At 36.0% G+C, this 15,130-nt stretch overlaps 1 protein-coding gene across 1 annotated transcript; it reads right to left on the reverse strand.

Moving 5' to 3' along the window:
* Positions 1–1,747: 1,747 nt before the first annotated feature.
* On the reverse strand, positions 1,748–14,633 carry LOC105057770 (probable pectinesterase 29). Its single transcript, XM_010940462.3, has 7 exons — positions 14,480–14,633; positions 9,446–13,531; positions 6,230–6,396; positions 4,247–4,472; positions 3,347–3,547; positions 2,884–3,119; positions 1,748–2,078 (listed from the first exon to the last, which is right to left on the reverse strand). Exons 3-7 carry the CDS (start codon positions 6,259–6,261, stop codon positions 1,922–1,924), a joined length of 852 nt encoding a protein of 283 aa, XP_010938764.1. The 5' UTR covers positions 6,262–6,396; positions 9,446–13,531; positions 14,480–14,633; the 3' UTR covers positions 1,748–1,921.
* Between the last annotated feature and the right edge of the window lie 497 nt (positions 14,634–15,130).

Here is a 15,130-nt window from a genome sequence, read left to right on the forward strand (position 1 = left end):
ACTATCGGACATGACACCCTTACTGCATGAATCAAAAGAACACGAATAACCTTATCATCTTCGAATTCCTTCATATACTCTAAATCATAGCTTTCAACCAAATAGCCAATCATATCACAGTTATAACACATATCGAGTAGGTTCTTGTACATGAATTCCTACTAGATGGAATTGTCTTGGACTATGATAGTGATTCCCAAATAGATAGGTCGAAGTAGATCCATCTCAACACAGACCCTAGCACAGTCGGCCCATGGTCATTTTCATCCATTCATCAAGAAATTGTGGTTCACTAGTTATGGCAGCAATCTGCAGTATGGCCACCTTGCACTTGTATTGAGTTGATTTTTATTTTATTTAGAAGAAAATCAAAGGAAAATCCATGACCAAGAATCTTACCAAGTATGGCCATCTTGCATTTGGACCTAGCTGACTCCATCTCAGCTTGTGAGAACAGCACCACCTCCATGAAATAATGTTGAATGGTAGTGATCTCATCTTCCAAAGCATGCAACTTCTTTCGGGGAAACCCTCGAACTCCTTAAATGATTTGAGATCAGGAACGGCCAACATCCAAGGGTTGCGAACAATTGCTAGCCGAACATTGTCGTGGAGACATGTGCCTCTAATTTGCCCAAATCCGACCTCCCCAAGGAAACCAACATCGATTGTTGGTGAAGACTTGTGGGATTGAGATCCCTGGATCCCTCATCGAGCCAATTGGATGAGGCTTCCGAAGAAACCCTAATTGCATTTTCTTTTCCATTCGCAGATATAACACACTCCAATACAATATGTAGTTCTAACCATTTCCTTCATTTGATTTCCTTATTACAGCACGTAGAAGCCTTGAATTGCTAAATTTCTTCCCTCGTCTCCCAATAGCCAAATGTTTGTGCGATCAACACTATCGCAATCAGACTAGCATACTAATTTAAAAAAAACACTATACTTGAATGATTGAAATACATATCACAAGCTTTAAATATTCATGATCATTACTTGCGAAAAGGTCAAACAACATGGGATTCTCTTTTGCGTTGGACAGCATTGCATTACCAAGATTTCTATAGAGATATACTAAGCGCTGCTGCACCCCAACAATACTAAACTACTATTTCCCCAAGAAATTGAAGAAACATTGGAGATATATAGCAACCTCCTCACAGCATTGGTGGACCATATGTAAAGGTATGCTAACCCATATTTTTCTTTGATTATTCAATTGGCATTGGAGAGCAAGTAGGAAGTAGTTTAGCATAGCTAACACAACAACAGGTTCTGTGTATACTTTCAGAGGGAGAGACATGATTTGTTTTGAATCTTATGAACAATGTCACATAAACCAAGTTTAAAATTAGTCTACATTTGATTAATATCCCAAATTGTTTCCAAGGATATAAATTTGAGATATTCCTAGCATTAAAATCAAGGATAACCTACACAAACCTTTTCTGTACAACTACGCATCTGTCATTAGAACAGGTAGAAAAGATATCTGCCATTTTCAAATACCCAACCATAAGAGTCGCCTCCATTTGCAAGGCTCGATATGTTATGGAATTTGTCCAACTTGACTTGCTCTACCTATGCTGCCCTTTTAAACAAACATTAACGCTTATCAAAACTACATGAATCATAAGAAATAATCTTCAATTAGATTGAGGAATCAAGTTATCCATCAGTAGTCTGAGAATTTAATTCCATTAACACATTGAGGCAAATGATGAAAATAAGAGTAAATGAATAAATAAATAAAAGACCATGGAAATCAAATGGTTATTACGATTTTGTCATTTCATGAGTAGGTTGTTTGAGCCTATGAAACACTTTTACATAATACGAGAACACCTAAAATTGATTTTTTTTTTTTTTATATTCATCCCATTTTTTATTTATCCCGTGGCATGAGAATATCTTGTCAAGGTTGTTGAGACAACCAGCCTTCCTGGTCGATGAATTGGATGCTGATAAAATTCTCCAATTGCTGGGGAGAAAGCTTCTTTTCCCATTTCACTCTGTGTGTGGTATCTGAACCTGGACCACTGCAACTATCCTCTGCAAATGTTGTTGGGTTCCTAAAATCCACATTAAAGTTAGTATGTCAGCATACATGCATGTTGAGGCATTCTTATTTTTTGGAAAATAATGAAAATTTCTCAACCTTAGCATTTCAAGTGAAATCTCATACATCATTTCAGATTGCAAATGCTTCCTTCACCAATCTTAACAAACCAAACTTACCCACAGATCTAGAACTAATAACAAATTTGTATGAATACTTGCCATGATTTTTGTTTTCCACACACCCCTTCTCTCTCTCCCCCCCCCCCCCCCCCTTTCTTTTTGGAAGAAGGAAGAGGGAGGGAGGGAGGGCCTATCTAAACTTTTATTGAAACATATGCTTAAGGTTTTAAATCCCATGAAATGGGATTGTCCCGATTTTCCCACAGAATAGCATGTACTACTATCCCGTTCCATCCTGACACTTGGGATAGAAGATGTCCCAACATGTCCCAATCGGAATACTGAAATACTAGCAGGACGGCCCTGTTTCGACATATGAGATGGTACCCCATCTCGGCATCCCGTAAGATATTATTGCTAAAATAATCTTATGTAACTCAAGTTCTCGTTGAATAGGCCTACTTGGAAGAGTATGTAAGGATGCAAATAAGTTTGCTATTGCATAAGTTGAATGAGCTAGGGGAAACAAATATTAATCTGATAGGTCTAAGATTTTAGCTAGTCCAAGCCATCTAACATGAAAGATTAAACTAGGAACCCTCTAATTTATGAAGGTCCACCCAAGAGTCACTTTGGTCTACCAAAGTGCAACCACTAAATTTTAGATCAAAGCATTGAGCGGTAGATGGATCTTACACATCATCTCCGATATCCGAAACATCCCATCCCTCAGGCACAACATTGTCTGCCATGTATGTTTCATAGAACACCACGGTGGAGTTGGAATTCCCTGGTCTTCCTAAAAATGTCTTGGCCCCATCCACCGTGCAATACTTGAACACATAGGCAGCCTGCAAGTCGGGTTCAAACCTGGCATGTTTCGTTATCCATCCTGGTTGTGACCCCTCCATGATGGAATGCAAAGTGGAATTCTGCATGACAAAACAAAGGACATTATACATGATGTATAGATCTTGTCAATCATACTTAGGTGAGGGTCCAATTAGACCACTCATTTTATGTCTTTCCTAAGTAACTTGTTTGAGAGCTTGAATCCACATTTGGGACCCATAAACAACACATACGTAAAGATTTTTCAACAAGTCCATATAAAGGTTGGATTTGAAAGTACTAATTGCATGAGTAACAAGGATAATACCGCATAGATAGATCGGGCTTTTCCAAAGATGAAGTCAATAGCACCTTCGATCTGGCATTCTTCAAAGTAGTGTCGATCACTGTAATCATTCAAGGTGTTTTGATAGGCAAAGAATGCACACCGGTAAAAGGAGCCTTTGTCTCCTCCTACCAATGCTGCTGTTGCCAGCTTGGCTCCATTTTTTTTGTGGTCGTATGTATTCTGCCATGAAGAGCATTATGTTAAGATTTCTTTCAATAATATATATGGTTCATACAATGTAGAAAACATGAACATTCCTGATCATTCTCTAGAATTTTATCTTTGGGTGCATGAGAATGACATTATTTTTGAACTAATTTCCATCTGCCAAGCTCGTCTGTACCTATTAATATTTGGATGACACCTAAGGAAGGCAAAGTAGCCTACTCCTTGTTTTTAATCCAAATTTTAATGGCATTCAAGTGTTGTGCAGGAAAACTACCACAAGATTATTACTAGATTTATATAAGCTCTGAGCTCTAAACTGAGAACAATATATCCTGATCAATTAGGTAGCTTCTCTATGGTGTAAGGCTAGATTTTATTGTTGCTGGCATTTTTGTTCTTCCTGCTGTTGTTTTCTGATGACCCTTTCAATCATACCATAAAAACTCCCATCTACATAATTTTTGGACCATGTTCCTCAAATGAGAAAAAGCTACATGACTGCCAATTCTAGTCTTCACAATCCCTTTTCTCTAGTTCAATTTCTCCAAAAATATGACCAACTAGTGACTCACTAGCCTTGTTTGTGACAAAAATCAAAATTGGTAGGAGTGCAAAACATGTATAAACTTAGTTGTAGAAGATTTTAAAAACAAGTGTATAACTGTCTCAGATTTTTATGAGTGGATATTGGAGGTGTCCATGTATGCTTACCTTAAATGCAATATCTTTGACAACATAATTATCTGCCAAGATGGTGAATGTAACACCTTCAACTCCTTCATCATCACCATCATCAAGTATAGAACTTGACAGATTGGTGTTCCTCTTAATCAAATTAGTGGAATTAATAGCCTCATCCCACTCAATTGATGTCTGTTGGTGCCCTTCGCCTTCTAGCAAAATAAATGCCTTTCGGAGTGATACGTGGACCTTTTCCCTGTGCAAGCAATGAAAGACATAAGATGTTGCTCCTTCTACAATACTTGGTGCCAAAATTAGATTGGGATGAATTGGGTTGACTAATAGATCTAAAGTTGAACTTACTACCGATTCTTCTTGTTTAAACTTGCCAATAATAAGGTGCTTAGTCTGCTAGTCCTTTGTTAACTCATTTTTTGGTGGGTTAGATAAATAATCTCTATTATTCAACTAAAGACCAGCTCTATTATTCTTAATAACGATTATAATTAACATTGAGATTTCCTACTACTAAAGAGGGAGTAAACGTGGTTCCTTTGTCCAAAAATGCTTGTGACATAATAGTAGTAAAATTAAATTTATAATCATCATTCAATAGAAAAATATCAGTGGAGCTGGTCTCTAGTTGGATGGAAAGGATCGTTTTGCTCATATTACATGATTGGGTGCTAAATATCTTTTTCTAAAGAAAGAAGATTGTTTTAGATTAGGTTGAAAAAGGACTAATATGTCCAATCCCATTCAAATAAGCTCCGTAATTTCTCAAAATATCACAAATATGATTGTGTGACTACCTCTCGATGGGAGATATGTATTTGTGGATGCTGTTCTGCAAAACAATTTGGAAAGATCATGTATATTACTACAACAAATACTAATTATTATTTTAATCACCACAAATTTAGAATAGGATGGATTCTTTTGCTCTAATGATAGTATCGGATAGATAATTAGGTCCAGCAAGCCTCACGAGCCTGAACAAAGCATTTTAGGATGACTAACTTTAAGTTTTTTTTTTTGATGGAAGAAGGAGATAGCAAAGTGCTACCTCCAAATTTATTAAGAAAAGAAGCTATTTACAAAAGAAGGGTGAAACAAACCCACGGAGGGCCCAAAAAGTTTACAAGACAGGACACGAATATCCAAAGATACTCCAAAGATGCTCAAAGTACAGATAGTAATCAGGATAACAACTAATTAGAAGCAGAGGAAGCAAGGGAAGCAAGTCTTCCCCACAATGAATCATGCTCCAAGACAGATTTGGCAGAACACAGGTAATGCCAACTTCGAAAACAAAGGATGACTAACTTAAAGTTATAAATGAAAACCAATTCTTTGTGCTCTATTTACCCACCAAGCATGATCCTAGAATTTATTAGATCCAACCTAGCCCCTTGACACACTTGATCATTTATGCTATCCAAAATACTTCTTCTCTATAGCCTTGATGTATATCTTATGCCATTTCAAATATGTACACATTGTGATAGATTTCGACTTGCACTTGCACACATGTTTTGCACTTGATCAATTATAAACACAAGCATCTTGCATTTAACTGCCACAACTCTAATCACGCCTAATCCGATATCAACTTCTACAAAAATATGTCTAAGTTTTCATCAAGATGCCTTTTTTTTTTTTTTTTTGCTCCTTTTATGAGAAAGAATCATCAAGGTCAGTCTTCACATCTCCATTCCTTCACATTTTTGGTGCGCATGGATTGGTCAAAAAAAAAAGGGAAACCCTAATCCCATATTATATGTGGTGACCACAGGGGACGTCCCCACCTACCAAACGGCCAACAAATATTTATTCTACCTTTGTATATCCCATTGAGAGAGAGATGACCAATATAGTCAAACGTATGTGTTAATGTTTTATGTGATTTAATGAAAAAAAAAAACCTTAAGAAACCAAAAGTAACATGAGCTTATAGAATAATCTTGCTGACATAATCTAAGTACATATAACTAGAATGCGAAATAAACAAACCTATAAATTCCTGCTACAACATGAATTCTCATCCATTGGGTATTGTAGTCTGGAACTGAATCAATGGCACCTTGAATGGTTGTGAAGTCTCCATGCCCAGACTTATCAACGGTGATGTTTTTCACGATCACAGCAGATCCATCAACAAAATCATAACAGAGAAAAATCTGTGTCAAGGGGAACAAGAAGAAGAATAAGAAGAAAGGAGACTGCATTGCTAACAAATTTTCAGATCTATCAGATGTATTGTTTCAGATGTCAATCCCTCATCTTATTCCTGAAAATGCTGACCATATATACAAGTTGGCAAAGAATGGAATCCCAATAATAAGGAGAACTTATAACAACTATGGAGAAATCATATAATGACAATACAGGAAAGTAATCATGGTATATAAGGAGATCCAATTTCTCTGTTGTCATAATTCTCTTCCAAGAATGGGACGCCATGTTTGGAAAGTGATCAAACTAGTTTCCAACAATAATATCATTCTAAGAATGAATAGATAAAATAAGAAAGAAGTAGAGAATAGATAATTACATAAACAATGTGTTTATACAAAGAAAAATAGAACAAAAGAAATCTACTATTTAAATACTGGGATAACTTATCTGTAATCTTGAATAAACAGTTCTACGCACGTGCAAAACAACTGCTTTCATGGACTTTCATATTTTTTTCAAAACCTTTTATGTATTTTCAGAATTTTTTATGCAGATTTTGTGCATGAAGTAGGATATCATAATGGGCTGGCTATTCAAGTTCTTCTTGTTTAAATAATGTTCTAAAGGAGCTAGATCCACCTGCAACTGCAATTGGGCTTATATGTGGGGGTCTAAGTTTTTCTAGAAAGGGTAAAGGGTTGAGCATGAACTCGGACTTATTCTCATGAAAATTATTGAGAGGAGGTTCCCTTGAGAAGAGGTTATTTTATCTCTGCCTTCCTCTCTTTCTTTCATTTTTCCCTTTTAGCTTCTCTTCCCCATCGTTTTCTTCATCTTTGTCCTCTCTTTTGCTTTCTTGCTTATATTCTTTTCTTTTGTTTTCCACTCATCTAAAACTTGTCAGGAAAACAGATCAAATATAAGTCTTTTTCTTTTCCAATGACTCTCATTTTGGTTATGTATTCTTCTACCTGCATAAGGTACAGACATAGCAAACTTGTAGATGAATAATTTTGATTTAGTACTCCCATATAATTTTCATTGCCTCCTCCTCTAGGTGCAAGATTGGGACATACTAAGATTTCATGAATGAATCACTAGGACATAAGTCACGGCTGTGACTTAAGGTCTACACAGATTTTTTATGCTGATGATTCAATTGAAACACTTTCTAGACAATGATAGAGTATATACTCCAGCAAAAAGCTAAAAACTTAGGAAGAGAAAAATTATATTTGAAACACTAGTCATCCTTTTCAGAGAAAGATTGGAACAAGTCTACATCCATGATATAGACTTAACATGTTGTTCTAGCAAACCAGATTACTAATTTTTCATCATTCTTCTGTCCATGCTTGTTGATGCAAAATCGGGTACATTTTGAACCTACGTGCACCGTTGCCTTCGATATTCGAGCATCTAGCTTGATGACGGGCTCACACCCATTACTCCTGGTTGAGTCCGTCCACATTCGATGAATGTGATTAGATTCATTAATTGCTGGGATTTATTTCAAGTTGTTATTTTGGATATTTTGTTAGCGATTTGTTTTAAATTATTATTTTTGATATTCTGTTAGGAATTTGTTTCAAGTTGTTATTTTGAATTTATTTAGTTGTTATCTGCTTAGTTTCATAAATTTGTTAAGCTAATGGTCTATAAAGGTGCATTGTATTCAAGAAGAAGAAGAAAAAAAAAAAAGAAAAGTTCCCTCTTAAATGTTTGCCTTTGCACTTTGTGTCGAATGAGGCCGTATCGGAGTGGTTTCCAAATTCATTTTGACTATTTTGTTCACTTCATTCTCCCCTAAGCCAAGTTGTATCTAGCACCAATCCTGACATAAAACCGACACTGACTTACTACCATGCCATCCAGATCATAGCTCAATAATTTTTGGCATGCCAATTTTTTTGATTTTGATCACCAAGTCTGAAAATATTGAACCTTCAAATCTTTGGATCCGACACCTAATGGAAAAGCGGAGGCTTAAACTTTGCAGGAACATAAATGAACTCCATACTTGAGCAGAATTAACAACAATATATACTTGCGAGCCTCAGTAAATTTTTAGCCTTTCCTATTCTTTTCTTGTTTAATTCTATTTTTCTGGTTCCTACTATTAGTATTTTTATAAGATTTTATTATCAAAATTAACTTGCGTCAAATTCATATTTCAATTTTGCATTTGTACATTTAGGATTCGCGTTACACTAGTTCTAATTTTAAATCTATCATCCCTAGACTTTACTCTGCATCACTTATCCTTGTATTGATGGATTGTTCACATTGGTAGATGCCCTTGCTTACCTTTGTATCTATAATTTGCAGAGCAAATATATTGCTTAAAATCAGCTCTTGATAGAAATAAATTTACACCTTGTCTAAAGGAAGAAGAAAAACAGAGATATACTTGATTATGCAAAACTATTTTTTATTGCATACTGAATATGGGAGACTGGATTACAAAATAACTATAAAAATAATAGAGAAGGAAGAGGCTTCAAGGTAATGATCTAAATTATGCCTGTAAGTTTCAGTTGGCTGATTGCAAGCTCAAATTGATATCTAGCATTCTGATTTTAGTAAACCTATGTGAAAGCCAATAATGCATATAAGCTATGGGGTTCATGAGTCTGATTGATCTCTGCCTATAAGCTATTAGCTGAAACTATGACATCAGTGGCTTGGAATCTGATTCTGTCTTGCTTTGTGTAGTAGTATGATAAAATTCTACACTGCTTTGCACTTCAAGATCAATTGGATTGGATATCACCATTATGTTTGGGCTTCTGTTCAAATATTTGCAAGGAAACCATTGATGGAATTTGAAAACTTATCAGATTTTGGAATGAAGACGTCACATTTTTCATTGATCTCAACATAACTTAAATACATGACAACTGACAACTCTTACTTAGAGAAACTAACAGACTCATTAATATCACATTGAGAAATTAATAGACTCATTAATGAGAACCTTGAAAGACCAACTTCTTCTTATGGGAACTAATAAACTTATTAAGATAACATTGGAACTAACAAAATATTTACCTGGAATAATAATAACCAGTAATGGACAGCAACATCTAACACTCCTCCTTGCTGCCATTGTTGCAAACTCCTAACATGCTTCTCATGAACTCAAACTTGGACCTAGGCAAAGCCTTGGTGAAATTGTCTCCCAGCTGTTCTTCTGATCTGCAATACACCAAGCTTACTTCTCCTGACTTCTCAACTTTCCTAATGAAATGGTATTTGATCTTGATATGCTTGGTTCTGCCATGACTAACTGGGTTCTTGGCCATAGCAATTGCTGATTGATTGTCACATTTAATTTTCATAGCTCCTTCCTGTTCTTACTTCAGATCTACTAAAATCATCTTTAACCATAAGGCTTGGTTAACTGCTACAGAAGCTGCAATATACTCTGCTTCTGCTGATGACTGTGCAACAGTTTTCTGCTTCTTAGAATGCCATGAAAATGCACCTGAATTAAGCATAAACACATAACCTGATATACTCTTCATATCATCAACTGATCCAATCCAATCACTGTCTGAATAACCAGTGAATTTGGCACTTGATTCTGCAGAAAACATGACACCAAAATTTGTAGTGCCTCTGATGTACCTTAGTACTCTCTTTGCTACACCAAAATGCACTTCTGTTGGAGAACTTATAAACCTGGACAAACAACTTGCAGCAAACATCAAATCTAGTCTAGTTGCTGTTAAGTGTAGCAAACTCCCAACAAGATTTCTATATAACTTCTCATCAACCTGCTTATCTCCATCCTTCTTTGAGAGAATAAGATTGAGAGCAAGAGGGGTTGCAATTGACTTACAATACTGCATATTAAACTTCTTTAAAATATCCTCTGTATACTTCTTTTGAAAGATAAAAATTCTTTTCTTTGACTGATGCACCTCCATTCCAAGGAAGTAATGAAGCTTTCCAAGATCTGACATCTCAAATTCTGCATTCATGCTCTTCTTAAACTCATCAATCAACTTTGCATTGCTTGTTGTAACAAGCAAATCATCCACATACAAGGAAATGATAATAATATCAATCTCACCAATTGATTTAACATAAAGAGTAGGCTCATTCTGACTTCTAACAAATCCTTGCTGCTGAAAATATTCATCAATTCTGGAATACCAAGCTCGAGGAGCTTGTTTCAGACCATACAAAGCTTTATTGAGCTTGTATACCCAATCTTCCTTTTCTTGGATCTGAAATCCTTCTGGTTGATCAACATAGATCTCCTCCTGAAGGAAGCCATTTAAAAATACTGATTTAACATCTAGTGGGTACACTTGCTATTATTTTTGAGCTGCTATTGCAAAGAAAACTCTAATGGTGTCCAATCTCACAACAGGAGCAAATGTTTCTGAATAATCCACTTCATACTGCTGGGAATAGCCTTTTGCAACAAGTCTTGCTTTGTGCTTGCTGATTGAACCATCTGGATTTAGTTTTGTCATGAAAATCCACTTCACTCCTACGGGCTTCTTATCTTCTGGTTGAGGAATGAGCTGTCATGTGTCACTTTTGTTGATCATCTTTATCTCCTCCTCCGTGGCTGCTTTCCATTCTAAAATTTTGGCTGCATCCTCATAATTAACAGGTTCAAAAATGACCATGTTGCAATTGTATATGTCTGCAAGTGATCTGATTTTTCTTACTAGAGACTTGTCATCAGAATTTATATTTTCTGTTAGAGGAGAAGCTTCCTGCAATTCTGCTTTCACTTCTGAAATAACTCCTTTCTTCAACCTTTTGCTTACAATCCTAGACAGCATGCTCATCAACTTGAATGTCTCTGTTAACTACAATCTTCTCGATCTTCAAGTTGAAAATTCTGTATCCTTTGGACTGATTGCTATAGCCCAAAAAAATACCTTTTTCAGCTTTCTCATCTAGCTTCTGTCTCTTTTCATCTGGCACATGGATGTAGCAAGGAGAACCAAATACTTTTAGGTGCTTAACACTTGATTTCCTGCTACTCCAAACTTCTATTGGTGTAGCTCCATATACTGCTTTGGTTGGAAGTCTATCGAGCAAATAAACTGAGGTATAAACTCACTCAGTTCAAAATTTCTTTGAAAGTTATTTCTCGTTGAGCATGCACCTGGTCATCTCCATCACAGTTCTGTTCTTCCTTTTTGCAACTCCATTTTGTTAAGGAGAATAAGCTACTGTCGCCTGATGCTCCATGCCTTCTTGTTCGCAAAATCTATCAAACTCATCAGTGGTGTATTCTCCTCCTCTATACAATCTAAGAACTTTGATAGGACATCCACTTTGCTTCTCTACAAAGCCTTTAAACTTTTTGAACATCACAGCAACTTCTGATTTCTATCTCAAAAAATAAAGCCAACACATTCTGGTAAAAACATCAATAAACAAGATAAAATACTTGTTACCACTAAGAGATAGAGTTCTCATAGGGCCGCAAATATCAGTATGCATAAACTCCAGCTTCTGGGTTGCTCTCCAGCTATGTTCCTTTGGAAATGGCTGTCTGTTCATCTTTCCTAACTGATATGCTTCATATACATTATTACAATTTATAATTGAAGGCAAATTAGTCACTAACTGATTCTGTGATGCATACTTTAGAGCTTTCATATTAAAATGATCCATTCTCTTATGCCATAAATCAGACTCACTGCAGTCAACATGCATGGCAGTAAAGCTTCTATGCTTTAATTCAAGAGAAAAGTTTCCACCTTTCATTCTAACTGTCATCAAAAATTGATCAGATGGATCATAAATCTTGCATGCATCGCCTTTAAAATTTAAGGAGTAGCCATTTTCCATCATCTGACCAACTCTTAGAAGATTCTTGCAAATTTCTGGAACAAGAATCACATCATCAATGTACTTCATTTCATGCTCAGTCTGAATCTGAACTGTACCTTTGCATGTGATAGCAAGACTATTTTTGTTGCCAATCTTCACTGTTTCTTTGTACTCCAAATCCAACTTGCTAAATTTTGATGGATCTGGTGTCATATGATTGGAGCAGGCACTATCTAACAATCATGACTTCTGACTGCTAGAATCTGCAACATGACACATAAAAAAAAAGGTGATCTTCTTTAGTGTCATTTATTGTGAAGTATGCTTGTTGATTTTGGCTTTGTTGTTGATCTGCTGCTGTTGTGATTTTCTTCTACAATCTTTGTTAAGATGGCCAAAATACTTGCATATTCTGTATTGTGGTTTTCCTTTTCAGTAGCAATTCTTCTCTGCATGGTTAGTCCTCTTACAAATATCACAAGGAGGGAAAGATCACTTCTTTTCTTCTTCTTTGCCTTTATCAGTATATTTGCTTTTTTCCTTGTTGTTTCTTTTGTCATTTTTCTACTGTGGAGAATATCTAGCTTTGTGCTTGGCCATGAAAGCCCCCTCAACTGAACCTTCACTTCGAAAAGAGATTCTTTGCTCATGTGCTTGCAAAGAACCTACAAGCTCAGTGATAGAGAGCTTGGAAAGATCTTTAGACTCTTCTATTGCTGCTATTTTCAGATCAAATTTATCAGGTAAACTAATAAGAATTTTTTGGACTACTCTCTCATCTATAATGGTGTCTCCATATAACTTCATCTGGTTTACAACTTCTACGAGTTTAGAAGTGTAATCCTGACTGAGTCTTCTTCTTTCATCCTCAATAGCTCGAAATCTCGTCTCAAGTTCTGAAGCTTGATAGTTCTGACTCTCTCAAAACCTTGAAACTCTTCTTGCAAGATGTCCCAAGCTTGCTTGGCTGTTGTTGCACCAACAATCTGGGAAAAGATTACTTTTGTTACTGTTGAATGAATGAAAGACAAGGCCTTGAAGTTCTTGGTGGATTCCCCCTTAGCTTGCTTAATCTCAGCAATCGTGGGATTGTCACCCAACTCCATAGGTTGATAATCAGTTTCTACTATCTCCCAGAGATCATATGCCAAAAGAAATGCTCTCATCTTGATGGACCAAAAATCATAACTTTCTCCTTTGAATACTGGTAGGGCTGGAAGTGAAACTGAACTAGTTGAAGCTATACTGAAGGCTGCAAGCTCTAGTTAATCTGTTGTTGTTGTTGCTGGTGCTGGTGGACCAAGATTGCCCCTTAAGATCCTTGAAGCTCTGATACCATGATGGAATTAGAAAATTTATCAGATTTTGGAATGAAGACGTCACATTTTTCATTGATCTCAACGTAACTTAAATACATGACAATTGACAACTCTTACTTAGAGAATCTAACAGACTCATTAATATCACATTGAGAAATTAATAGACTCATTAATGAAAACCTTGAAGGACCAACTTCTTATGGGAACTAATAAACTCATTAAGATAACATTGGAACTAACAAAATATTTAACTGAAATAATAATAACCAGTAATGGACAGCAACGTCTAACAACCATCGCAAAAAGAAAAGATCAGGACATGAAATAAAGCATGAAAAATCAGGATATAATGAACAAGTGAAGGGAGGAGGAAGAAGGCTGTGGAATGATGAGGTTGTAGAAAGGTGGAGGGAGGGGTTGGGATTTTGTCTGAGTTTTCTGAGTAGCAGCAGCCATGGGCTGTTTGCCATCTTTATCAATATTCAGAAGAGGAGCGTGGAACCATTCCATGAAGGGGGAAAGGAAAGGTTCCACAAAGCATTCGCGTGGCATAACAAAAATTAGCAAGCTGAACCAGTAAATCGCATGCTTCAAGTTGTGTCCGAAACATCAAAACCGAATTATTTCAATCTTGGCCATAACCAAGATAAAACTGCAAGTGGTCTTATACTTCCAATAGAAATTAACCCAAATAAATTGTATATAGGAGCTATTTATTTCACTTTTTTCTTCTTCAACAGAAATATTATAAAAGAAATCAGAAGAACCTTAACTATTTTCTATAAGCTAAATCATCAACAAATAATATTACATTAAAATCCCTATTCATAATCACAACATGTTAGATAACCATGAAACAATAAAATGGCAAATAACACTATAAACATGATACGAACAAACACAAATGGAGTTGGACACCCTAAGAAAAAGAGTTAGAAAAACATATTATCATTTTTACCAGCAGATGAAACACAAATGGAGGGCTTGGAATGGTGGAGAGGAGGGCGATGCGGCACGGCACGAAAGAATGGAGAAGGGGGCGTCAGGGCATGGAACGGTGAAGAGGGCAGCACGGTATTATCCTAAATGAACATTATCCTAACACTACAGAAGCCAACTCTCTTCTTAGATTTTTCTTATACGCTATGTACACCTATTATGGTTCAAAAAGATTAATCTGTTGTCAACTAAGAGCCATAAAAATTATTAACTGTGAAGATGGAATAGGGTATATATCAATTATCATATGACAATTTTTGTTCCAAACTAAGACAACCAGGTGAGTAGAACCATTTGAGATTAACTAATTCCATATATTTCGTGAGCATACTATCAATGCTTATTTGAACCATTCAAGGCTTTATAAAAAATGATGGATATCTCTACAAGCTTGCCTCATTTAAGGAGGTACCGATTATTTTTTTCTATCATGTTCTAGGAGATTTTCACATGGCCAATTCTTCTATGTCAACGCACAGCTTAACTTCCATATTTGGTTCATCTATATTTGGCCTCTTATCAATGCACAGCTCAACTCTTGTATTTGGCCTCTTCTTACTTAGCATGAAAATTTGAAAATGCTCCTCTTATAATAGCTGGCCTAGACTAC

The sequence above is a fragment of the Elaeis guineensis genome, chromosome 14 (genome assembly GCF_000442705.2).
Source record: "Elaeis guineensis isolate ETL-2024a chromosome 14, EG11, whole genome shotgun sequence".
In the NCBI taxonomy this organism is placed as follows: domain Eukaryota; kingdom Viridiplantae; phylum Streptophyta; class Magnoliopsida; order Arecales; family Arecaceae; genus Elaeis; species Elaeis guineensis.